The sequence below is a fragment of the Mesoplodon densirostris genome, chromosome 3 (assembly GCF_025265405.1).
Source record: "Mesoplodon densirostris isolate mMesDen1 chromosome 3, mMesDen1 primary haplotype, whole genome shotgun sequence".
Taxonomy (NCBI): Eukaryota; Metazoa; Chordata; class Mammalia; order Artiodactyla; family Ziphiidae; genus Mesoplodon; species Mesoplodon densirostris.
In genome coordinates, this window is record NC_082663.1 from 58,642,136 (window position 1) to 58,670,116 (window position 27,981).

At 36.7% G+C, this 27,981-nt stretch overlaps 1 protein-coding gene across 4 annotated transcripts in view; it reads left to right on the forward strand.

Moving 5' to 3' along the window:
• TNPO1 (transportin 1) overlaps positions 1-27,981 on the forward strand; it is an 87,357-nt gene that overhangs the window by 13,878 nt on the left and 45,498 nt on the right. The window contains exons 1-3 of one of the 4 annotated variants that reach the window (XM_060093031.1): positions 20,496-20,610; positions 20,744-20,857; positions 23,632-23,707. In XM_060093031.1, the coding sequence (XP_059949014.1) occupies positions 20,753-20,857; positions 23,632-23,707 (181 nt within the window). In that variant the 5' untranslated portion in view covers positions 20,496-20,610; positions 20,744-20,752. Of the gene's footprint in view, positions 1-20,495; positions 20,611-20,743; positions 20,858-21,083; positions 21,468-23,631; positions 23,708-27,981 lie in introns of those variants that run through there. The other 3 variants (XM_060093030.1, XM_060093029.1, XM_060093028.1) reach the window with 3 other exon arrangements.

Below are 27,981 nucleotides of genomic sequence, written 5' to 3' on the forward strand. Positions count from 1 at the left end.
CTTACAATGTTGTTAGTTTCTGCTGTACAGCAAAGTAATTCAGTTGTACATATATATATATCCCCTCTTCTTTAGATTCTTTTCCCATACAGGTCATTACAGAGTATTGAGTAGAGTTCCCTGTGCTATTCAGTAGGTTCTTATTAGTTTATAGACTTTATATATAGTAGTGTATATATGTCAGTCTGAATCTCCCAATTTATCCCTCCCCCCTCCCTTTCCCCCTTGGTAACCATAAGTTTGTTTTCTTCATCTGTAACTCAATTTCAGTTTTGTAAATAGGTTCATTTGTACCATTTTTTTAGATTCCACATGTAAACTGTCTGACTGACTTCTAAAGATCTTAATTTTAAATTACCTAAATGATTTATGATTTATTTTCTTAAAGAGTGAAATAGTATATGACACAAATAACTAACAAAATGAAAAGTACTAGAACTCCAGCCTTTTTCAGTTCAGTATATGCTAAGTGACAAATTTAAATTATTTGTGGTATATGCTCATTGATTTATTTCTGTAGTCAAAATTTTCTTATTCATTAGTAATTTTTGCTTAAAATATTTATAGTTATAATTATTGAGAAAATCAATAGAACTTACTAGTATGGAAATCTCAAGAACTGTTGTAGAAGAATTGTAGATCCTCTTTTCTAAGGTAAAATTCATTTTAATTTGCTTTTGCTTTTACATTTTTGTGGGGTTTTTTTCTTCTAGTTCAGTGTATGGTTTAATTGAGCTATTTATTGATTTTTTTCTTAAATGATATTTCCAGAATTATGTATCGATGTTTTGAAAAATTAGGAAGTTGATGAGAGATGCTTGAAATTTTTTTTATATTAAAGAATTATGGTATTCTTGTTGTAAATTTTGTAGTAGGCTTACTGTTTTTGTGTATCTTTACATTTAAATGTCTTAACATTAATTTGTTACTATAACACTGTTAAAAGATATCTCCATGCGTATAAGATATTAAAACCATAATAAAAAACTAATCACAAGTATGGAATCTGTAAATAATTCCCATTAAGCAAAAGTAAAACTGGGCTCTAATTCTCAGGACAGCCTTTCTCTGAGACTAGGTCTCTGGAATCATAAAACAATTTTTTAATCTTAAATAAACAGTTTTCATTTACTGTTTTCTAGTATAAGGTTTGGTACAGTTCTTTTGCTTTCCAAAGGTTGAATGCGTTTTTCCCCAGTACTACGAAGATACTCTTTATTTTCAATGTTATCTTCATGTCATTGTGTCTACTCATTTTAATGGCATGATCTGGGAAAAAGTTGCTGCAAGTGCATCACTTTTCTGTAACTAAAACTTAACACTTTAAGTACCATAACCTTTAAGCATTTTCACAAAAAAAACTTTCTAAACTATATTTCACACCTTCTTAAAAAGCAGGAGAGGTATAATTTAAACTTTGTAACAATTCTGTCATTATTATGAGTAGCAAGCGTCATACCATAATATAGTTACATTCTCCGGGGTCTTTTCTCCTGCCCTATTTATGACTAAAAGTAATAATACTGTTGGAGATTTTTATTATTTATTTTCATTATGAAGTTAATATAACCACAATATTGAAAATTTTTTAAAGAGAAAAGAAAAAAGCACTCATAATCTTAACATCCTAATACACTATGAGCTTTTCATTGTTTCTCTCCAGTTCTTTTCATTTAATAATTCTCTTTTTTTAATACATGTTTTTTACATATTTGTTATTGTTCTCTTTTTTTTTTTTTTTTGGCCACACCTGGGCCCTCAGCAGTGAAAGCATGGAGTCCTAACCACTGGACTGCCAAGGAAGTCCCTGTAATTGTTCTCTACATACAACTTTTTATCATTTTTTCACTTTCTGATCATAAACATTTTCCACGTCATTACAGAAATTATCTTTTTTCAGTTGGATGTTGTGTTAGTTACCCATATATTTATTGTTGTATTAGAAATACTCCTGGGTTAAAATCTTTGAGAATAATGCTTTCTTTTCTGTAATTAAGATTCTTAGGATGTAGTCTCAGAAATATAATCATGAGGACAAAGGGTATAAAAATGGATAATAGCTCTTGATATAGATTGCTGAGTTGATTTCCAGTAGGTTGTATTAGTTTACACTACCACCAGTAATTTGTTAGAGTTGATTCATCATGTCTTCAGCAGCATAGGAAATTGTTATAAAATTATCTTTGCTAATTGGTCTAAAAACATTACTTCATAATTACATTTATTGATTACTAGTAAGGTTCAGCATTTTCCCATGTTTGTTTACTGTTGTATTTCCTCTTGTGAATTTTTCTTTCATGTGTTATCTATTGGTTCTAAATTAGAGTTCCAGATAAGTAAAGTGATTAATGTACAGTTGTCCCTCGGTATCTGCAAGGGATTGGTTCCAGGACCCCCACGTGTACCAAAATGCACAACGCTCAAATCTCTTATATAAAATGGTGTAGAACAGTCAGCCTTCCACATCTGGCATGTGGAACCTGTGGATAGAAAGGGCCTACTGTATTACTGTTCTGTTGGATCGACTAAGTTTGTATTGATGAAATATGCTAGGAGCTCCCTTTTATAATTGTTCAAATAAAGCATGTGTTTATCCACCATATCTGTAAACAGTGGTGCCTCCTGGAAATCATGATAAGAGATGTTTTAGGTCCTTTGAGATGTGAACTGAGTCTTGGGAAGCAAGTATTACCTGAAAGCTGGCATCACAGTGAGGGTAAGTTACTACTGTCCCTACATATCCCACTAGTATAAATGTTAATAAAATGAATTTGAGGCATTTTTTTTTCCCTTGATGGCAGCAGAGGCAGTGATGGCCAGTGCTCAGAACCAAAGTAATATAATTTGGAAAAGGCAAGAGAAGGGAGAGGAGGAATAGAAGTAGATGGGTAAGGAATTCTGTTGTCTGTAAAGAGGGTGCACACCTGAACTAGCAGCTGGCTTTGTTCTTGGCTTTCTCTATTCTTCCTATTCAGTTTGCTCTTTGCCCATCTGGGTGTATTCATTATACTCAGTACCTCTCAGAAACTTCCATGCCAGCTTTCAGATTTACTCTGGTGTTCAGTCTGAGGGAATTGATTTACATGATAGTCATCAGCCTTCATTAGTTCCGAGCCCTACAGTTCTGAGAGAACTCCCCTAAAAAGTTCAGTTCCTTCTACTTAAAGCAAATACATTTTGGGAATAGTTTATTTTTATATATATATAAAATTATGTGATTATATATTTAAATAGTTATTTACTATTTCTATTCTGATTAAGTGCTTCTGGTTCCAAGGAAGAAAACTTAATTCAGATTGTCTTAAGAGAAAGGGAGAGATTTATTATTTTTTTTTAAGTCATTTGTGGAAATAGAAAGCCATCTGGAAGCAAGGCAGCTCCCAGAAGCAGATACTGTCATTCTGATGGACCATGTAATCTTGCTCAATGCTTCCTTGCTTCCTCTCTGTGCTGGTCCATTCTCCTCTGCTTTTGCTTACAATTCCTGCCTCTTTATAATTTTGTCATGTGTGTGGAATCGAATGATGGCCACTTGCCTACCACACTGTGACCTTTTAGCTTCTGCTTTGAGAACTGGTAAATGCTTAAATGATCCTAGTACTTCCTGTTTATATTTCTGAGAAGGGAAATTCAATTGACTTAGCTTATCTGTTTGTGCTGGGATTTATCATGTGGAGAGTTGGGTGACCAATCCTGGTTTAATTAATTGCATTTAGGAAATGCAATCACAAAGTATCAACCTTGCCATTAGAACCATTGGTTAGACATGGGCTGTAGGCTACTTAGTTTCCTTTAGAAAGAGCCTTTGGTTTTACTGATAATTATCAGAAAATCAGTGCCCTATGCAAAAACAAAGAGAGAAAAGAACCTTATAATATAGAACTGGATGTTATTACTATGTTTTTAAAAATAAAAATCAAATTATTTTCCTTAATTAATTTGTAATGTTGGTTTCTGGGTCTTGATATCCCCATTTTTAAAAAAACAAGATAGGGATGTTGTCTAATGCTGTTTTCATTTTGGGGATAAGATGTTGGGATCGCTATTTTCTAATTACAGTCAAAGTTTAAATTGATAAATTCCAATTTCATGGGACGAGGGGGATGGATGGTGATAACAACATGATATTTAGTTGGCTGATAGATAACTCAGTGTCTCTGTTTATAAGATAACAATAAGCTTTTCAACCCAAGGTTCAGTTTTTAAGGGTATATTCTTATAAACTGAACACTTCCTTAGTATGTATAAGAGATTAGTGTTATCTTTTATGTCTAGTGTAATCTCAGATTTCCTTACCATCTCACATTTTTTTCTAGGTTTTATATTCATTAATTTTTTTATGTGCCAGTCTTGGTTGAGCCTCATTGTTTCTTTGTCATGGTAATAAAACAACAGACTTGAACACTCAGAGTATGTGCTGTTGTTTTTCGTACTAAACAATTTGTTGTATATACCATCTATCATACAACATTATTTCCTGCTTTTTGTCCATTTGTGGACTATCTGTAGAATTTATTTTGTGATATTCTTTTTCTATCTCCTTGCATACCATGACGACTGCCCTTAATCACCTACTTAGTTTTCACACTTATAAAATTTTTACAGACTGATTACACTTATATCTGATTTAATATTCACCACTTGATTTCTGGTTCTTTTCTTTGTTCCTCTATTCCTCCAATATTTCTCTTTTGATTTTTTTACTTCTTTAGAATATCAGCTCATTTAAATGACAGGTCAAACAGCCCATTTTGTTGCATATTCTTTGATCATACAAAAATAATGTAAGTAATCTTCATCTTAATTCTATCTGAAGATACAAACTATCATCAGTAAAACTGTGTCTTAATGATAATTTTAGTAGGGGGGTGAAGTGTGAAGGGATTGAACGTTAAGTACCTACTATTGCATCATTTTACATTCTCAGTTAATCTTCTCATCAATACCATTTCACAGATGACTAAACTATGGCTCTGAAAGTTAAGCTACTTTCCTAAAACAGACAATTGGGAGAACTAAGATTGTATGTATGACTCTGGAGCCCATGCTTTTCCTCTACTCTATCTTCCTGCTTAGCAACAAAAATAGTGTAGAACAATATTCAGCTCAGGCACTAACATTGTGTTGAATAAAAATTGATTTCCTTTCATGAGTTTTTTCTGCTGTGTCTGTCTTCCCACAGCTGAAATCTGAATGATATATGCCCCTGTATGTGTGAGTGAGATTTCAATGAACAAAGGAAAGATTAGATAAAAACTAATGATAATCAGCCTACTGACTGCTTACCATTTATCACCTTTCTGTTTTACTGTCTAAACTGCTCTGACCCTTTTACCAATTCAGCCCTGGCCAGTGAGCATTCTGCTATGTTCCTTTTTCTGTTTACACTTGAAAATGTGAAATATTGAATCAGCCCATTACACTTTAACAATCAAAGGTAGTTTTGGACATGAATGAGAAACTCATAGGGCCCTCTCACTTCAGAACTTTAGGAGGAATCTAACTAATGAAACAGTATACTTGTAGTTACCAAAATGATCTGTAATGGTTGTCCCCATGTGCTAGTTTTTCAAAAAACTATCAGCTTAGCTCCCTATCAACTATACAGGCATGTCTCACTTTAAAGTAGATACTAAAATAGTGAATCATACCTTTTTTTTTTTTACTTATAATTTCAGATGTGTTATATGGGAAAATATTTGGCTATTTGCACTATAGCCCTTTTTACCATCGTCTTAAATACAGTAAGTGCAGCTATAATCAATAGCTTGCCTGGTGCTGATACGTTCTTAATCATTCATTACCAGCATTTTACCAAGAGCTATTACAGTCTTGCTAAGGTACCTACAGATTTGTCTCCATCTTGCATGTATGTCCACACATGAACCATCAAGTAAATAATCAGTGTAGAGTGATGTTACTTTAAGACAAGCTGTTCTTTTAATTAATTATACTTCCATATTTTATGAACTATGAATTAAAGAAGCAGTTTGAAGTAAAAGAAACATTGGACCAGAAAGACATACATTCCAACCCAACGTGTTTTGTTTTCTTGTAGAAGTAATAGTAAAACTTATTTATTTTTTATATATTACCAGCTTTATGGAGATATAATTGACATATAACATTGTGTAAGTTTAAGATATACAACATAATGATTTGATATATGTATATATTGAGAAATGATTACTGCAATAAGGTTAGTTAACATATCCATCATTTCGTGTAGTTACAAGTTAAAAAATATTGGGGGGCGTAGGGTGAGAACTTTTAAGATTTATTTCTTAGCAACCTTCAAATATATAATACAGTATTGTTAACTATAGTCACCATGCTGCACATTACATCCCCAGAATTTATTCATCTTATAACTGGAAGTTTGTACTCTTTGATCACCTTCACCCATTCCTCCCTCCCCTGGCCCCTGGCTACTGCCCGTCTGCTCTCTGTGAGTTTGAGGGTTTTTTTGATTCCTCATATAAGTAAGTCATACAGCACTTGTCTTTCTCTATCTGACTTGACATCATGCTCTCAGGGTTCATCCATGTTGTCACAAATGACAGGATTTTCTTCTTTTTTATAGCCAAATAATATTCCTGTGTGTGTGTGTGTGTGTATCATATTTTCTTTATTCATTCTTCTGTCAGTGGACACATACCTTGGTTCCATGTCTTGGCTATTGTAAATAATGCTGCAGTGAACATGAGGATACAGATATCTCTTTGACATAGTGCTTTTCTCTCCTTTGAATATATACCCAGAAGTGGAATTGCTGTCTCACATAGTAATTCTGTTTTTAATTTTTTGAGGAACCTCTATCCTATTTTCCATAGTGGCTGTACCAATTTACATTCCTACCAACAGTGCACAAAGGTTCCCTTTTCTCCACATCCTCACCAGCACTTGCTATCTCTGTTCTTTTTGGTAATAGCCATTCTAACAGGTTTGAGGTGTTATATCATGGTGGTTTTGATTTGCATTTCCCTGATGATTAATGATGTTGAGCATCTTTTCAGTGTTGTTGGCCATCTGTATGTCTTTGGGAAAATGTCTGTTCAGGTCTTCTGCCCACTTTTTAATTGAGTTGTTTGGGTTTTTTTGATGTTGAGCTGTATGAGTTCTTTATATATTTTGGATATTAACCCTTTATCAGATACATCATTTGCAAATACCATTTTCCTTTCAGTAGGCTGCCTTTTCATGCCAAAGGAGTTTAGTTTGATGAATCTCATTTGTTTATTTTTGCTTTTATTTTCCTTGCCTGATCCAAGAAAATATTGCTAAGACTGATGTCAAAGAGGGTACTGCCTCTGTTTTCCAGAAGTATGTTTTCAGGTCTTACATTCAAGTCTTTAATCCATTTTGAGTTTATTCGTGTAAATGGAGTGAGAAGGTGGTCCAGTTTCATTCTTTTGCATGTGAATATCCAGCACCATTTATTGAACAGACTGTCTTTTCCCCACTGAGTGTTCTTGGCTCCCTTGTCAAATGTTAGTTGACTGCATGCACATGGGTTTATTTCTGGGCTCTCAGTTCTTTTCCATTGGTCTGTATGTCGGTTTTTATGCTAGTACCATTTTGATTGCTTTAGCTCTGTAATATAGTTTGAAATCAAGGATGCCTCTAGCTTCGTTCTTCTTTCTCAGGATTGCTTTGGCTATTCAGGGTCTTCTGTGGTTCCATATGAACTTTAGGATTGTTTTTTCTATTTCTGTAAAAAAAATGCCATTGGAATCTTGATAGAGATTGCATTATCTCTGGATGGCTTTGGGTATTATGGACATCTTAATACTATTAATTGTTCCACTTCATGAACATGGGATATCTTTCCATTTGTTTGTTTCTTCTTCAGTTTCTTTCATCATAGTTTTATAGTTTTCAGTGTACAGACCTTTTACCTCCTTGGTTAAATTTATTCCTAAGTATTTTATTATTCTCTTTGATGGTATTGTAAATGGAACTGTTTTGTTTTTTATTCAGATAATTTGTTGTTAGTGCATAGAAATGCACCTGGTTTTTGTATGTTGATTTTGTATCCTGTAACTTTACTGAATTCATTTAGTTTTTTGATAGAATCTTTAGGATTTTCTATGTGTAAGATCATGCCATCAGCAAACAGAGACAATTTTACTTCTTTTCTAACTTGGATGCCTTTTACTACTTTTATCTTGCGTGGTTACTTGGTATTGTGGTTAATCGTAGTAGTGAGAATGGGCACCCTTATCTTATTCCTGATCTTACAGGAAAAGTTTTCAACCTTTTACCATTGAGTATGATGCTTCCTGTGGGTTTGCCATATATGGCCTTTTTTATGTTGAGGTATGTTTCTTCTATGCCAAGTTTGTTGAGAGTTTTTATCATGAATAGTTACTGAATTTTGTATGTTTTTTCTGCCTCTGTTGACATGATCACATGATTCATATCTTTCATTTTGTTAATGTGATGCATCACATAGATTGATTTGTGTGTATTGAATCATCCTTTCATCCCAAGGATTAATCTCACTTGATTATGGTGTATGATCTTTTGAATGTGCTGTTGAATTTGGTTTGCTAGTAATTTGTTGAGATTTTTTTCATCTTTATCCATCCGAGATACTGGCTTGTAGTTTTCTTCTAGTGTCCTAACTTGGCTTTGCTATCAGGGAAATGCTGTTACCTCGTAAAATGCATTTGGAAGTGTTCTCTCCTCTTCATTTTTTTGTAAGAGTTATAGAATTGATATTAATTCTTCTTTAAATGTTTGGTAGAATTCACCAGTGAAACCATCTGGTCCTGAACTATTCTTTGTTGGGATTCAATCTGATCAATCTTCTTACTCATTATTGGTCTGTTCAGATTTTCTATTTCTTCATGATTCAGTTTGGTACATCATATGTTTCTAGTAATTTATCTATTTCTTCTAGTTTGTCCAATTTATTGGTGTATAATAGTGATCTCTTGTGATCCTTTGTATTTCTGTGGTATCAGTTGTAATGCCTCCTCTTTCATTTATAATTTTGAGTTCTCTCTTGGTTAGACTAGCTAAAGGTTTTTGTCAATTTTGTTGATCTTTTCAAAGAACCAACTCTTGATTTTGTTGATCTTCTCTATTATTTTCTTTTTTGCTGTTTCCTTTATTTCTGCTTTAATTTTTGTTATTTCCTCTCTTCTGCTAAACTTGGGATTAGTTTGTTCTTCTTTTTCCTATTTCCTTGAGGTATAAGCTAAAGTTGTTTATTTGATATCTTTATTTTTCTTGATGTATGTGGTTATGGCTGTAAACTTTCCTCTTAGAGCTGCTTTTGCTGCATCTCATAAGTTTTGGTATGTTGTGTTTCCATTTCAGTTTGTCTCAAGATATATTTTTATTCCTTTTTTAGTTTCTTTTTTGATCCATTGGTTGTTTGGGAATGTGTTCATTTCCATGTATTTGTGAATTTTCCAGCTTTCCCCATTATTGATTTCTACTTTAATACCATTGTGATCAGAAAAGATACTTGATATAACTTCTGTCTTGAATTTGTTGAAACTTACTTAGTTGCCTAACATATGATCTAACCTAGAACGTGTTCCATGTGCACTTGAGAAGAATGTGTGTTCTGTTGCTGTTGAGTGGAATGTTCTGTATGTATTTGTTATGTCCATTTACTCTCTAGTGTTATTCAAGTCCAGTGTCTCCTTATCGATTCTCTGTAAGAGTGGAGCAGTAAAGTCCCCAACTATTATTGTAGTGCTGTTTATTTTTCCTTTTAGTTCTGGTATTATATGCTTTATATATTTAGGTGCTCTAATGCTGGATATTTAAATGTTTACAATTGTTATATCTTTTTGATGGATTGATTCCTTTATCATAATAAGATGAACTTCTTTGTCTCTTTAGACCATTTTTAGTTTAAAGTCTATTTTGTCTGCTATAAGTATAGCTACACCTGCTTTCTTTTGGTTACAATTTGCTTGAAATATCTTTTCCATCCCTTCACTCTCAATCTATGTGTGTCCATAAAGATAAAGTGAGTCTCTTTTAGGCAGCATATTGTATCTTTTTTTAAAAAATTTCTTCCAACATTCTTTGTCTTTTGATTGGAGAATTTAATCTATTTACATTTAAGGTAATTATTGATAGGTAATGACTCACTGTTGCCATTTAGATCATTGTTTTCTGTTTTGTAGATCCTTTGACCCTTTCTTGCTGTCTTTGTGATCTGATGACTTTTTGTAGTGTTATACTTTGAATCCTTTATCATAATCTTTTGTGCATTTACTACAGATTTTTCCTTTGTGGTAACTATGAGGCTTACATAAAATATCTTATAACATCCTATTTTAAGCTGATAACAACTTCAAGAACATACAGAAACTTTATACTTCTACTTCTCTCCCTATCACATTTTAGGTTATTGATGTTACAGTATCCATATTTTTATACTGCTTATCCATTATCAGAGTATTGTAACTATGGTTATTTTTAATACTTTTTTTTTAACTTTTAAACTAGAGTTGTAAGTGAATTAAATACAACCATTACAATGTCAAAGAATCTGTGTTTCATAATATATTTACCATTACCAGTGAGTTCTATACATTTATATGGTTTTAGGATGTTAATTAGCATTCTTTTACTTTACAACTTGAAGAATGTTCTTTTATCATTTCTTGTAAGGCAGATCTAGTGGTGATGAAATTCCTCAGCTTTTGTTTGTTTGGGAATGTTGTTATCGCTCCTTAATTTCTTTTTTCTTTCTTTTTAAAAAAATATTTATTTATTTATTTGGTTGCGTCGGGTCTTAGCTGTGTCAGGCAGGCTCCTTACTTGTGGCTCGCGGGCTCCTTAGTTGCATCAGGCGAGCTTCTTAGTTGTGGCTTAAGGGCTCCTTAGTTGTGGCTTGCCAGTTCCTTAGTTGAGGCCTGTGGGCTCCTTAGTTGCGGCTCACTGGATCCTTAGTTGTGGCATGAGAACTCTTAGTTGCAGCATGAGAACTCTTAGTTGCGGCATGCATGTGGGATCTAGTTCCCAGACTAGGGATTGAACCCAGGCCCCCTGTATTGGAAGTGCGGAGTCTTAACCACTGTGCCACCAGGGAAGTCCCTCTCCTTCATTACTGAAGGACAGCTTTGCTGGGTATAGTATTCTTGGCTGACAAGTTTTGGTGGGATTTTTCCCCACTATTTTGAGTATGTCATTCCACTCTTTCCTGGCCTGCAAAGTTTCCATTGAGAAATCTGCTCATAATCTTATGGGGGCTCCCTTTTATGTGAAGAGTTGCTTTTCTCTTGCTGCTTTCAAAATTCTCTATTTTTGACTTAAGACAATGATAGATTCTTGATGTAGCCCTTTTTTGGGTTTAACCTATTTGAGATCTGGATATTCATTTCTCTCCCCAAGTTTGAGAAGTTTTCAGCAATCTAACCCAAGTCTCAACATTTACTAACCAACTGACTTTCGGCAAGTTGCTTAACATAACTGAAACTGTTTCCTCAACTCACAGTTTAGCTTTGAAAATTATAGATAAAGTGTGACAGTACTTTGAAAATTACTAAGCACTGTGTTTACCTGAAACCACTAGGCAATGATCAGTGAACATTCTGAAATGGAATTTACATTCTGAAATGGAATTTACAATCATGTTAATAAAAGAGGATTTTTTCTTAAATCAATGTCATGGAAATGACAACTGTGTTAGAGTATGGTTGACATATTCAATGAGAATAGTCAGTTGAATGTAGTATTGGGAAGATCTCTAGTAAAGCTCTTTAATGAAGCTACAATGCTAAAAGAATCAGGGACATAATTTACTTATTTTGTATATTTGTATTTAATGTGTGGGCTTATTATTTAGAAAGGTTTTCTTTCAATTTTATGAATGTCTTAATATTGCCATCTGAAGAAAGATGAGGTTATTACCTGCAAGATAAGTTGATTTGATATATGAATTTAAATTGTATTTGGCTGGTCAAGGACCATAATTGTTTAGTATGTTTTACTTATAATCTACTTAACGTATTTAATTTATATAACAACTTTTGTTGTTCCCCCGTATCTTGACTTTTCCCAAGTTTCCATTTCTAAGAACCTAAGTGCAACTCCTTACCCAGCCTCTGTCACTGATAAATAATGAAGTAAATGACTATTGTACTTAATAGCTCCAACACATGCAGTCCTTACCAAGTAGTACAAATTATGATGTGACTTTAAACATGTTCTTATGTTTTGGTTTTCATCAAAGACATTTTTCTAGTGGTTAGAATATTTCCATGTTAATCAGTGCAGTCTGCATTCGCTTCCACTTTCTTCTATTTTCTGTCATTTCTGGTACAGCTAGGACACTGCTGCTCATTAGAGTAAGAAACTCATGAAAATTGCCAGGAGCAGATTTATTGAGTTAATACAAAGAGTCTCAATTGGCTGTATATTAGAACCACCTGGGAGTTGTTTAAACATACCCATGCCCAGGTGCCTAGGCTCCACTCCTAAATTGAATCAGTGGGGGTCATAGGCAACAGGCATAGTTTTTTAAAGCCCCTAATGAGTATAATGCCCAGTCAGGGCTGAGAACCACTGGTTTACATAGCTTAAGGTACATGGAGACTGAGACCAATTGTGATATTAAAGAGTTAAAACAGTTATATCTGTCTTAGAAATCAACAGAGAATTGGTGTTATGATGAAAATTATGTGACCAGAAGTTAAATATATGGGAAGTATTACTCGTATCAGCTTTTTATTTTGATGTACAATAAGAAGTTTGAATTCTGAAAAGCAAAGTGCCGTTATCACACCTGAACTAAAGAATGGAGACCCTTAAATAAGAGAGCTTTTGAGTTCTTGGTGATGCATGGAATAGAAAGAAAAAGATAAGCCTACCCGTGAACTCTGCCCAAGAGTTCTGTTAAGGATTAGTCACATGTTCGTGGAAGTGGCAGAATGAGAATAATATGGCAGCATGAATCAGTGCCCAGGCTCTGGAGTTGGGTGCATCTGAGCTTGAGTCCTGCCTTTGTTCTTTACTATTTCTGTGACCTTGGACACATTACTCAACTTTTCTTAAGCCTGTTACTCTTCTATAAAATGGAGGTAATAGTAGTCCCTACTCATGGAATTAAATGAGGTCATGCATTTAAATCACTTAGTATAATAACTGGCACATAGAAGTGCTCCATAATGCTAACAGGGTTGCTTTTTTCTACTAGACACAGTCCAGACTTCGGAATTACACAGATGTAGTTTTCAATGCCCAATCTGCCACGTACTGGCTGGGCAAGCTACTTAACCTCTTTGAACCTCAGTTAATATAAAGTAGAGTTAATATCTGCCTCATAGTGCCGCTGTGAATATTTAATGAACTAAATTATATAGGAAGTACCTGATTGTAGATGGGAGTGAGTTTTGAGATCTAGTTTCCCTTCTTGTAACCTGCTCAGTTTGATACTAGCCTTTTTAAAAAAATGTTTGTTTGTAAACTTTAGCACTTGAGTCTCATGACTAGTTGTCTTCAGAGGTCTTCCTGAAAGGGCACTCTAAGAATACATTTATTTAAATTTTCCATAGTACTTATTTTTCATTTTCTTTTTTTTTTCTGTAAATCTTTCAGCTCTTAGATGACAATAAATTGTAATGCCAGAGGATTGTAATTTTAACCTCTTAGCATAATTCTTCCAAGTGGTGAATGAGATCCATCACCCTAATCAATCAGTCAAGAACAATTTAAAACCTACTATGTGTCTAGCACCATGTAACATCAGAGGATCCATATGCTGTGGTCCCTGCCCTTTAATCTAGTTGAGCTCATTTCCTCAAGTAGCTTAAGCTCAATGGTTGCTTTTGCTTTTTCCTCTCTTTTTTTTTGATCCTTAATCTCTGATTACTTTATAGAATCTCTTGAAGAACCTTCTAGTTCTACTGATATCTATTATTTAGCAAGCCTGTCGACATTTTCATTCTTTGACATTAAAAAAACCTCATTTTAAAAAAGTTACTAATAATCATCTGCCTTTAGACTTTCCCTTCTTTCCCTTCATACCTGAATTTTGGTTCAATTTCTTATAAAAGTTTTATTAAATAACTTTTAAAAAAATAGCATGCTCTTTTTAGCCCTCTAGACATCTCTGATTTTTTTTTCTTTCTTGTTCATCATAACATCTTTTGGTAAAGAACCAGTGGAAGAGACATTTTATTTTGGAAGATCTGATTCACATTCGGCAAATGATTCAGCAGATGACTTCAGCTGTATTTTGATTTATCTGCTTGTCAAATGAAGATAATACTTGCCACCTACTTACAAGAAAGGGATGTTGTAAAGATAAGATTTAGAATGTTTTGAACTCATCTACTCAATGCTATTGAAATATCTCATTTTTATTATATTTTCACACTGTATACATACTGCTTTTTTAGATCTATTATAATTGTTATAATAGTGAAATACGATTTTTACTTTTCTACCTCACTACAAAGGTATCAAATACATCTTATTTCTTTAGTATACAAATGGTTTTCTTTATGATTGGTTTCCCAGTTTACAGAAATTGATGTTTCTGTTTAAAAGGCAGTTTATCAGGGACTTAGAGACTGGACCCTGGAACCAGGTTAGTTGGGTTTGAGTCATGGGTTTGAGTCAAACTTCCTAACATAGTCTGTGAGGTCTTCCTAGCCCTGCCTTTCTCTCACTTTCACTTTTTAGTAAGTCCTATTAGATCTCAGGTAAAAAGTCACTTCCTCAAGGAAGTCCTTTCCTGACCTCTTAACTGGGTTAGCATAATGTCCCCACAGCCCCTGGTACTATCCCCTACCACAGTCATTCTCCACTGAGGCAGTGCCACTCTCTGAGCGGGGAGGGGAATGTCCTAGTAATTGGGAGGTGCTCTTGCCACTTAGTAGGTGGAGCTGAGGGGTACTAGATGTTCATCATGAGGAACTGTCTGGAGCCCTGAATGACCTTTGAATGTCCCATTAGGGAGTTACATAGGTGAACAAAATCTGTTCATAGCTGCCAGAGCCTAGAGCCTAACTTAGTTTCACATATACACATGGAATTTTTTGCAGGATTTTAATTAAATGTTGAGTTTTCCAGGAATAAAACTACTGTTTTTTTTTGTTTGTTTTGTTTTGTTTTTGCGGCATGTGGGCCTCTCACTGTTGTGGCCTCTCCCGTTGCGGAGCACAGGCTCTGGACGCGCAGGCTCAACGGCCATGGCTCACGGGCCCAGCCGTTCTGCGGCGTGTGGGATCTTCCCAGACCGGGGCACGAACCCGTGTCCCCTGCATCGGCAGGCGGACTCTCAACCACTGCGCCACCAGGGAAGCCCAAACTACTGTATTATTGAAGGAAGATTGTACCTTGTTTTGCTTGGAACTCTACCAAGAATTGTTCACCATTTTGGGAAATCATGTCACTGATGGTAACATTTATCACATTCATGGTGATTCACCATATAGGTGGAAACATTTGACTGCTCAGTAAATATTTGTTCGAATTTAATTGAAATTAGGAGAGAAGAAAGACTCTGAAGCATATGGGAGAAAAGCACATCTTTCTTCCTGGCAGAATATTTTTTTTTTCCTATTGCACTTCAATCACATACTTCATTCATAGGTAGTGCATCTGTCTCTGTCACTAAATGAGAACTTAGGGCAAGAACAGTATTTTACTTACCTTTGAATCTCTAATGCTCACTGAGTACATGATAGTTGCTCAGCTTAATATTTATTCAGTTGAATTAATGGACAATAATAGTATTTGAGTAATGAACAACAATAGTATTTATTCAGCAAATACTTATTGAATCACTCTGCTAGAGTGATTCAAAGGGGCAAAAAGATACTGTCACTGCTCTCAAGGAACACATGATGTGTTGCTAAGACAGACCTGGAAATAATTATAATATGACAGTTTGTGAAATGGAAATAGCCATAAACTATAGATTTGTAATGAAAAAAATACTTAAGTCTTGTGGGGAGGTCCTACAATAATGTTACAGAAGAGAAATAGTAGTATCCAATACCAATCATAGTGCCAAGGACGACTCTCAGTAAACACTTGGAAACTGAGTAGAAGAGCATATCTCTGAAGAGTGAGATGGAGTTTGCCAAATGGTCAAATTTAAAGAGTTCACTCCAGACAGGAAGTCCTTATTCAAAGGCTCAGAGGTATGAGAGGCACAGCTGGTATTGCTGGAGCATAAAAGTTAGAGGTTGAGTTGTAAGAGATAAAGCTGTCCCTGGAGGTGATGGACCAGATCATGAAGAGCCTCTTCCATGAAAAGGAAGTTAGATTTCATCTTGCAGGCAGCAGAGAATCATTGATTGATGTAACAAACAAAGCCACTAAATTTCAAACCATACTGTATGCCAGGCAAGTATCTATAATCCTATTACAGAGTCAGTATGTTCTCATTTTATAGTTGGGAAACTGAGGCTCAGAGAGATTAATTAACTTGCCCAGATTTTCACTGCTACTAAGTGAAAGAACTAGGATTTAAATTTAGGTTGGTTGAGTCCAGACCTTCTGTCTGCCTTATCTTTACTTCAACCAGTCTGGCTTCTTTACCTCTCATAAACTCTAGTAAATTCAAATTTTTAATGTAAATTCAAGTTCTTAACAGTTTAGGACTAGAGTAAGTTTTAGTCTTCTGAAGGCCAAGATGTTATCTTACAGTAACTTACCTCTTGCAAGCTTTTTATTCTGGTGCCAGCTTCTGAATAGATAGTTCAAATAATTGTCTTGGCTTATTGAAATGCCTTTTGTGGCGGAGCAGGGACTTACCATTGAATGTCATGGGCCAATCAGCATGATTTGTGTACTCTAAAAGAGAAAAATTTGAAGTGCTATTTCCCTTTTCTGAAACATTTCTGAGTCTTCAATGTGCAAAAAGAATAGTAACTATTTTAAGAAAATTTAATATTAATCTTAATATTCTATTTAATTAATATAGATGTAGTTTACTGTTTAAGTAAATTATTTCTACCTCATAATTCTGGTGTGCTTGGTTAGCTTGAAGTACTTCAGACATGTAAATAACCCTGCGATATCTCTGGCTACCCTAGGATAAGATTCTTCCTAATTTTAATGGCTATTAAAATGTGGTAAGTTCTGGAGATAGAGGTGGCAATGGTTGTACAGCAATGAAAATGTACTTAATGCCACTGAACTGTACACTTTAAATGGTTAAAATGCTAAATTTTATATTATGTATATTTTACCACAATTAAAAAATGTGGTATAGAAGTTCAAAGTGGCCTGAGATCTCTTATCAAGCAATTAACAATGAAATATTTTTGAGAGCCTTTTGTTCCAGATAACTTGAGTAAGGTGTGAGGGAACAGTTTATCTCAATTCTTCCTATCTCATCATCATAGGCTGAACACATTAAATGTTCTTAATACTAAGCTATTCAAAAAGAAAAAGAATTCTGTTTATTTGATGCAGGGATAAAGAAGGAAGCATGGTGATGATATGGGGCAGCCATCCTCAGGTATGATGAAGGTATCTTTTGGACTTGGCTGCTCTTGGCCCCTGGCATTAGTTTCTTTTTCAGAAAGGCAGCTAAGGAGTTAAGTAGGTATCCAGTTGTCACCTCAACAGGTGGAATATGCATGGTAGCAGCTCAACTCATAACTAAGGCTCAGACTTTAAGGTTCCTCACCCCCTCTTCACCCACTCCCTCCCCCGTCCAGGAACAGGAGAAATTTAAAATGTTCACTCATTAGATTAACCAAAATTAAAAGAACGCGCTGGTGGATATATGGGAAACATATTATTGGTGAGTGTGGATTACAAGTGTTTTGGGAAAGTAACCTGGTAATAACTATTAGAAATTTTTAAATACACATACTTTTGACCTAATAATCGCACTGGGTTGCCATTACTGGGTAGGGGGACATTAGTACAAGGATGTTTTTTGCCTTGTTTGTAGTCACAAAAAAGTAGAGGCAACCTGGAAGCCAATCAGGAAATAGTTGAACAAGTTATGTTCTATCCATTCTAAAGACCAGTGTGCATCTATTAAAAAGTGAAGGGGCCTCCCTGGTGGCGCAGTGGTTGAGAGTCCGCCTGCCGATGCAGGGGATACGGGTTCGTGCCCCGGTCTGGGAGGATCCCTATATGCCGCGGAGCGGCTGGGCCCGTGAGCCATGGCCGCTGGGCCTGCGCGTCCGGAGCCTGTGCTCCGCAACGGGAGAGGCCACAACAGTGAGAGGCCCGCATACTGCAAAAAGAAAAAAAAAAAAGTGAAAAGTTAAATCTATATGTAGTGGCCTGGAATGATGGCCATGCGATATTATGTGTTTTAAAGTTTTTAGTTAATAGAGTGTAGTATGTGGCATGATCCTAAAAAACAAACCAGAACTATGTGTATGTTTGAGAATAGAGAAAGGTGTAGAAGGATTCATATCAAACTGTTAAAACTGATTCTGTCAGGGAGTTAAGCTTAGTGATGGAATTGAATTAACTATTTTATACAACCACGTTGTTTGATTTGTTGTAATATTGTTTTTGTAAAGTTTTTTTGAAGTTTCTGAAGTAAAATAGTCAAGAGGGAAAGGGGAGAGGTCTATAGTGTTAGAAATTATAATAGGGATTATGGCATGGGTTGATGACCGAGAATGGGTACAAGAGAAACCTTGGTACTGGTAATAATCTTTATCTTGATGTGGATGTTGGTCACACAGGTATTCACAGGTATTCACTTTATAAAAATCCATCTAGTTGTATGCTTATGATTTGTACAGGTTATTGTATATATTATATCAATTAAAAGTTTATTAAAATTATGGCATGTCAATACAATGGAATACTTCTTTTAAAAATACTTTTAATATTTAATGATATATGGAGTTGGCCAAGAAACAAGACAATCCCATTATTATAAAATATATAAACACACAGAATGAAGACTGGAATAAAAACACTACAATATTATTAATAGATATTATGTCCAGATATCATTTTTGTTTTGGGGGGTTTTGTTTGGGGGTTGGGTCATTTAGGAAGTTGGTAGAATTTGGTGAGTAAAGCCAGATTACAGGATATTAAGCAGAAAATAAAGGTGAAGAAGGAGAGAGGAAAAGGTTTTTTAAAAATAGAAAAACGGGCTTCCCTGGTGGCGGAGTGGTTGAGAGTCCGCCTGCCGATGCAGGGGACACGGGGTCGTGCCCCGGTCCGGGAAGATCCCACATGCCGCGGAGCGGCTGGGCCCCTGAGCCATGGCCGCTGAGCCCGCGCGTCCGGAGCCTGTGCACCGCAACGGGAGAGGCCACAACAGTGAGAGGCCCGCGTACCGCAAAAAAAAAAAAAAAAAGAACCTTAGGGGCTTCCCTGGTGGCGCAGTGGTTGGGAGTCCGCCTGCCGATGCAGGGGACGCGGGTTCGTGACCCGGTCTGGGAGGATCCCACATGCCGCGGAGCGGCTGGGCCTGTGAGCCATGGCCGCTGGGCCTGCGCGTCTGGAGCCTGTGCTCCGCGACGGGAGGGGCCACGGCGGTGAGAGGCCCACGTACCGCAAAAAAAAAAAAAAGAAGAAAAACACTGCTAACTAGAGAGGTACCGTAAGGTCAGGTAATTTTTTGTAACTCCTGCTAGAAAGGGACTAAATTCAGCTGTCAAACCATCAAGTAGTAGTAGATCCATATGAAAAAATCCTCTCCTTCAGCAAATTCAGTTTGATTTTTACAATAATTCATGCCTGATACTTAAGTTTTTTGTTTAAGCATTTAGTTTTAAAGAAACTGTCATTGATACGATAGTTTCCATTGATTGTAGCAGATGCAACTCATGGTAGTTTAAGAAACCTATATTGTCCTCCCAATCTTAACTAATTAACTGTTGTAATTTCCTCTGATCTTTTTGCTCCATAGTTGCCACATGGGGGCAAATAATACTTCCTCCGGTCTGAGTGATAATAAAATGAGAAAATGTATGTGAAAACAAGTTAATAGAATTAAACACTATCCAGTTGTAAAATTGCGTTACTTTTGTTGTGTTTCTTCAGCCCAAAGTCATAAGTTGTGAAATGCGGTTATTTCAAGTGGAGTTTATTTCACGTAAAGAGTTCAAAAGTTGAAGTTTATGAAAGGATGCATTTTTCGGTCAAATTATGCAAATATAAATGCAACATGTAGTGTTTATCGAAGTGTGGGTTGTGATTGCAATGCATCTTTAATATTTTAGACTAAATATTAGTATTTAGTGTTCTATATATCAAACTGAAATGTAAACATTTTTATTTCTTCTCCTTAAGTATTGTTGAGCTGTCGGGGGAATTATCAGGCTTTTCCTTATTACAGTCATTCTTAATTACTAACCATGTTAACTTACAATGACTGAAACCCAAAATCAGATCTCTTCAGGTGTTTCGCAGGGATTTTGATAAGGACTTGATTTTTGATTAGCCCTTAAATCAGTAATAATCTGGATGGAACTAGAGTTGGGTTGGAGAAAACTGCGTGGCACTAGGACCCAGGGGGCTCCCGTGAGCGGATCTAGGGGCCAGATTGCAAATTCGCAGTGACTCAGTCTGGTCGGCTCCTTGCGCTCGGCGGCCGCGGCGGCAGCAGCAGCAGACATTGGCGGCCGAGCTGCTAGGATCAGTTTCCCCGGGTTTCACCGTCCGAGACTTCTTTCGGGGCGCCCCAGGCAGGTCCGAGGCGTCCGGGGAGCGCAGGGGTCGTTCTGGCGGGGAGGAGGGGGGAGCTCGGCGCGGGAAGCCCTCGGGCCTGTGTACGGGGAGTAACATTTGCTCCGTCTCTTCCTGTGTCTGGCTTTATTTGCAGCAAACCAAGATGGAGTATGAGTGGAAACCTGACGAGCAAGGGCTTCAGCAAATCCTGCAGCTGCTGAAGGAGTCCCAGTCCCCCGACACCACCATCCAGAGAACCGTGCAACAAGTATCCTTTCCGAGGCCTCGCCGCCGCCCGCGCAGCTTGCCCCGCGCGGGGCCCGCTCTCGGCGGCCGGGTGGCTCCCGCCGCCCCTCCCCCTCCTCCCGCTTCCCGGATCCCTCCGCCCTCCGTCCGCCCGCCCGTGAGGAGAGACCCGCCCGCCGCCGCCCCTGCCCGCCGCCTCGCGCACGCGGCCCTCGTGCCTCCGGTTCGGAGCGCCGCAGCGCCCGCCGGCTTCCGGCCCGCGGGAGGCTGGGGGTTCCTGGCCGCCACCCGCGATCGCGACATGTGAGTCAGCCGCCCTTCACGTCTCCGCCCGCCGCTGACCGGCTGAGAGGGTGGGGAGCGGAGCAGCCGGGTGCCGGCGCGGACCCCCGACCGACGCCTCGGCCCACACAATGCGCGGAGGGGGCGGCTGGCAGAGCGCAGTAAATGCGGCGGAGATCGGCGGCCTGAGTGGGGTGGAGCTGGCGCGGGGTTTGAACCGCCTGGGTGTTGGGCCTGGGGTTTCTGCCAGGCCCTTGCCCGGAAGGGCTGGAAACCAAGAAGTGAGGGGTCTCAGGCCTCACCCCGGGGCTGTTCGTGCCAACACCTGTTGCGAGCTCCCTGCCTCCCAAGTGAGATTTTCTTTTTAAATCTTTGGCTCAAGACGGTCTGCTCAATTACCAAGTCTTTACCGAGTTTGCTGGTCCTATTACTACGGATTTAGAGGCAGAAAGGCTTAAGAGAAGAAGCAAAACCCCTACTGTGTGCTTTCTGTAGTGCCCTAAACTGTGATCAAATGGAGAGCTCTTGCTGCATCCAATAAGGGAAACAAATTCACCCGATCAGAAATAACCGTTTTATTTCTTCTTTTAAGCCGAAGTTAATTCTTTAGGAAACTCAAGTCTGCTGTTTGCCAAAAAAAAAAAAAAAAAACTTAATTTTTATTGTTAATAAACGGGAAATTGCTTAGTATGGAATTTGGTAAGTAAGTTTTTTTGGCGTAGTTTGGACGTATTTAAATTTAAAACACTAAACGTTAAGTTAAATACAGTTACTTGAGAAGTTCTGGTAAATAAGTTTCTCAAAGAAGTACTGCATTGCTGTAACTTAAAACTTTTCAGTAGGTAAGTATCTAGTCTTTTGGTTAATTAATACTGCTTATTCTAAAATGGAGGTGTTAATGATTTAGGTCTACTTGGTTTGGGTTTTTTTTTTTTTTTAAGCCATTTCGCTTGTATACTGCTAGTACTGAGGGAAGAATAGTCGTTTTGGGGTGTATTGGAGCTTGTATTTGAAACGTTGTGGCTCAGTCTTAATTTGTGCTGTCATAGCTGTAGAAATGATAAAAGTTGATATTTGATGAATTGTAGGTGTTATGTGACAGTTAATTTCTTGTTAGCCAATCCCAAAACTGCATTGTAATTTCTTGTACAGCACTGTATGTCATAATTTTTTGTTTTAGTACATATTTATTAAGTACCTTTTATATGCTCAGTACTATGCGTGCGCTAGGAATCAAATTTACGGTTTATTCTGTGTGCCTGGAGCATAGTATGGCATGAGGAACAAATTAAATTTCAGTAGATAAAAGTTAATAGTATTTTTAAAATACTCACTGCTTTATATTTTCAGAGTGCCTAATAATGACCTTGTTCTTTTATGTTTCTTTGGGAAGGAATGTAATTATTGTTTTTGTATAGGCTTGAGCACTTTCAGAAAGACCGTTATACTATTATGGATAGATAGCTCAAGTCCTAAGAAATTGAACCTTATCAGGAAATATTTATAAAAGATTATTAGCATATCAGCATGCTGTTAATCTTGGCTGTTCACTAAAGAAAGAAATCACTAGGGTTTTTTTGGTCAAAGAAAGTACACCTTGGAATTTTTCTAGAGAAATGTATTTTGATAGTTAATTTATGTCCCGAGCACTGAACACTGAGAGTATTCTAGTGTATAATAAGTAGCTAATATGGTGTGCCTAGAGTGTGTATCGTGGATTTAATTTAAAGATTTAGGTCTATTGAGAAAATTCTGTCTAATAAAACACAATTAGTGGTGTTATTAAAAAGCATGTTAGGGATTAGAGGGCTTGAAGAACGACATAGTAGAGCATTATGTCATTGTTGCCTGCCAACAGAATGAAATACCTGCACGTAGGTGTCACTGGAAATGTTAGGTCTTGTTGGGGGATGGGGGGCAGAACTGTAGAACTGTTGCAGTGTGGTAATTTTATAATACTGACTGTTACAAGGTTTGATGATGTAGACTTGCACATAAATAACATTTTATCTTAACTTTTTGAATTCTAAAGAACAAATGAGTCTAATAAAAGCACTTTAAGTTAAAAAGCGATTTATAAAGTTAATTTCCCTAAGTGATCTTTAAGAGACTTGTTTTTGTTTCTTTGAGATGCTTTTCATTTTGTCATTATTTTATACTTAAATACCTTTCTGATTAGGGTTTTTTTTAAGTTCAAATAAATCACAGAAATTGTTTTGAAAAATTTTTTCATATGATATGCGCCTGTGCTGAAGGTGGAGCTCGGCTTATGTTGTCTTGAATATAATTGATGTAAAATATTAATATTTCACCCATAAAGCCGCCTAAGAGGTTTAACAACCATTGGTGTGTTCTTGGAATAGCATATTAATGGTTTTAATAAGATAACTTTATTCTTGCTGGAAAAAATGCAAGGCTAAAAATCACAAAAGAGATTCTTGATTTTAGGTTAAAACTGCCTAATTCCTTCCTTAGATTACACTGAGAAGTTTCCTTAACTACTGTTTGTTCTAGAAACTGGAACAGCTCAATCAATACCCAGACTTTAACAACTACCTGATTTTTGTTCTTACAAAATTAAAATCTGAAGGTAAGTAGGGTTTGTGTTGGTAACTACTTAAAAGTTTCTTACACTTCAAATTTTGTCTTTGAGATGTGTTAAAATATACGAAGAGTTACTTATTTCAAAGGATTTCACTTTGTAGTAACCACTTGCTTTAAACATGTGGAATGAAAGAGTTACTATCTAAGCATTTGGATGCTTAATGAGCATTCAGTTGTTAATTGGGTGTTTTTGTAATAAATTCACTCATTCTTTGCAAATGAAAAGAATGTTGCAAAGTCTACTTTGGTGTTTTGCTTCAGTCCTTTTACATGAATGTCATAGAGATTGATTTCTTCTAATACACAGATTGAATGCAGGATTTGCTAAATAACTGACTATATGTGTGATCATATTTGTATGATTAAAAGTTCATATAACCAAAATGAAAAGTCACGTATAATCCCATCACTCAGAGACAATTGTTAATCTCTTAATTCTATACTCCTTTATATGGCTATGTACTGTTTTAAATTTTAACCAGAAAAAGGATCATTCTATTTATAGACTCCTGTAACTTTTTTAAACCTTCTAACAGTATACATGAAACTTTTTCATTAACTATTCTACAACAGGTTTTTTTTGTTTTTTTGTTTTGCGGTATGCGGGCCTCTCTCACTGTTGTGGCCTCTCCCGTTGTGGAGCACAGGCTCTGGACGCACAGGCTCAGTGACCATGGCTCACGGGCCCAGCCGCTCTGCGGCACTTGGGATCTTCCCGGACCGGGGCACAAACCCATGTCCCCTGCATCGGCAGGTGGGCTCTCAACCACTGCGCCACCAGGGAAGCTCTCTACAACAGTTTTAAATTACCCCTATAACAGCCTGATTTTTAAATGAAACGGTCATTTGATTGTTTCTAATACAAATAATGTGTCCATCTCTACTTTATTCATTTTACAAATATTTATTGAGCACCTCTTCTTTGCCAGGCAGTTTGCTCGCTCAGGGGCAATAAAGTGAACAAAATAAATGAGAATCTGCCCTCGTGGCGCTTACATTGTAGTGACAGGTGTTCTTCGTAGAGTTAATTTGAGTATTCCCTTCCTGGAACATTGTCAGGTGCCCAGCTCGCACTCAGGTATTTTTTGAGCAACTGACTGGCCTCTAAATGAAAGCACTATACCCTTTCAGAAGCCATAGCGCAATTAGTAAAAACTACTAGACTTGGAGTTGAGAAATAAGTCTTAGACTCTGACACTCATTTCACCTCTCTTGCTTTTTTCAGCTATAAAATGCCTGTGTTAGCCTACCAGACCATCCATAAGGTTTCAACTCCAAGCACTAGCGAGTAGGTTAACGGCCTTAAAATCTCACTAATCTTGTATTTATTCAGATTTTAATAATTCATGCACAATATAATGATTTGTTTTGAATTATTTTCAAATTTTCTAGTTAATTTTAGGGATTTTAATTTGTGATTGAAGCATGTAAGAGAAACTTTTTTTTTTTTTTTCTTTGTGGTACGTGGGCCTCTCACTGTTGTGGCCTCTCCCATTGCGGAGTACAGGCTCCGGACGCGCAGGCCCAGCGGCCATGGCTCACGGGCCTAGCCACTCCGCGGCATGTGGGATCTTCCCAGACTGGGGCACGAACCCGTGTCCCCTGCCTCGGCAGGCGGACTCTCAACCACTGCGCCACCAGGGAAGCCCAAGAGAAACTTTTTAAATTTCTAAATTTAAATTTTAAGAAATTAGAAAGTCCTTCAACATATCTTTACATTCAGCAATTAATATTCCTAGTTTGATAAATATACCTTAATGTGATGTGTTATTTCTTAACATAGAAATTTTATTTTTCCCACATCGTAGTTGTAATCAGATAATTCTGTAAGGACTTAAAGATTTAATAAATGAATTTTTCTAAACTATATTGTTTAACTTGAAAATTTTAAGTTTGTTTTCACCAAGTTATCTATTCTGTCATGTCCTCATCCTGAATTCCAAATATTAAGATAGGTATAATATTATACTCTTTCTTAAAACTTTCTTGGGCTATGAGGATACATCAGAAGTATTTTTAAAAGCAGACAAACTTACAATTCAAATAGCAGCAAGAGAGGTTGGGTGTGTAACTGCCTCCCAAAAGACCTATTAATTACAAAACCACAAAATGTTGGAAAGGATTTTATGTAATACTTGGTATTTCTTCCTGTGTTTATTCATTTGGGACACAAGTTTTCTATATCTAGTTTTCTATTTAAAAAAATTAGCATTGTGGCCATTCATATTAGAGAAGGAACATAAGTAAATTCTTGAAATGAAAATGCTTATTTATTTAGGAACCTTTTTGCCATTCCTCATGTGAATTTGTTTACACTGAATCATGGAGTAAAATTTTAGATGTGGAGAGACCTCAGTGATCAGGTCATCTACTTCCCTCACTTTACAGATGAGAATTGAGACCTAGTAGTCTTTTTAAAAAGAGGACGTGGTTAATTTTTGGCTCTTCTAAATGAATTTGGGACTGGGGATATTTTTAATTAAAATAAGTATTTTGATATAAAATATTTTATTTTAATTTTAAATCATTTCACCTCGTAATTTTTTTTTTTTTTTTTTTTTTTTTTGCGGTACGCGGGCCTCTCACTTGTGGCCTCTCCCGTTGCGGAGCGCAGGCCCAGCGGCCATGGCTCACGGGCCTAGCCACTCCGCAGCATGTGGGATCTTCCCAGACCGGGGCTCGAACCCGTGTCCCCTGCATCGGCAGGCGGACTCTCAGCCACTGCACCACCAGGGAAGCCCGCACCTCGTGATTTTTTTAAAACTTCATCTTGTAATCTTAATTGTAAAAATGATATAGTGTATTTCTTATAAACAAATACACATGCCATTTAAAATTACATGACTGAATTATTAATGGCTGACTTAAGAAAAAAGCTTATTGCTCGAGGAAGTTAAATTTATAAAGTTAAATAAATCTTTTCATTTATTTTATGGAAGTTTTAAACTTTCAAGAGAATTTAGAAGTGTTTTTGTTTCATTATAAGTTACTGATTGAATGATGGTAATTGAAACCAGGAAGAAATTTTTAGAAGGTGACATAAAAAGCTCGTAGGCTATATTGCTGTGATGGCTTGAATGGGGTTTATATGCAAAGAAACACTATCTTTTTGCCTCCCCCTGTCCTGTACCCCTGAAGATTTCAATGCCAATCAGACTTTGAGAGCATACTACTAACTAGAACAAGCTTGGGTAGTTTTATTTTTTAATAAAGTATGTAAAACAGTAGTGCTGAAACAGCATATTGTGTTCAATACACCACCTGTTCATGTCTTCCAGCCCTTTGAGGAGGGTGATCCTGTACCGTGCATCAAGTGTAGGCTCTGGAGCCAGACTCCTAAGGTTGATGTTTTGGCTTCCCCACTTCGTAGCCTTGTGTGACTTTTGGCAAAGGCCTCAGTTTCCTTGTTTGTGCAGTGGAGATAATAATTCCTGTCTCATGAGGTTGTGAGGATTAAATGCGAACTACTTGGAAAGCGCTTAGCAGTGTTTAGTACCTAATAAACATTCAGAAAATGTTAACTGTTGCTAATGTTGCTGATGAGGCCAATTGTTAAAGCATTGGTTATATTCTAATGTTAAATTGGTCTTGGAAAATTTCTTAGTACTATCTACGGATTAAACTTCTTTTACATAGATTGTATTTTTTAAAAACTTCTGGAAATTTAAATATTGTTTTACTCCCCACCCCACCCCCCCCTTTTTTTTTAGCTCAGAGGCAAGTGAAAAACATGATATAAATGAACGGCAGTTATTTGTATGTGAAGGTGATCCCATATGTTCTTTGTCCACTTAATTTTTTAATAGGATATCTTTAGTGACTAATACTTTCAGATCTGTAATTTGATGTTTATATCAGGTTCCAATAAAGCTTGAGTACATTGGCCATATATAAACTAAATTAACTCTTAAATTAAATCAGTGGTTCTCAACCAGGTGCAGTTTTGTGTGTGTGTGTGTGCGCACGCGCGCACACGCACGCGCGCGCGTGTGTCCCCACTGCCCAATGAGACATTTGACATTATCTGGAAACATTTTTGCTTGTCACAACTTGCTTGTCACAATACTGGCACCTATGGCCGGTGATACTGCTAAACATCTTACAGTGCACAGGACAGCACTCCTCAACAAAGAATTACCTTGCCCAAAATGTCAATAGTGCCAAGGTTGAGAAACCCTGAACTATAAATCATGGAGCTAATCCTTGGATAATCATTTATGGTATTTTTTTTTCCTGGTTATAGCAAATTAATGAAATGTT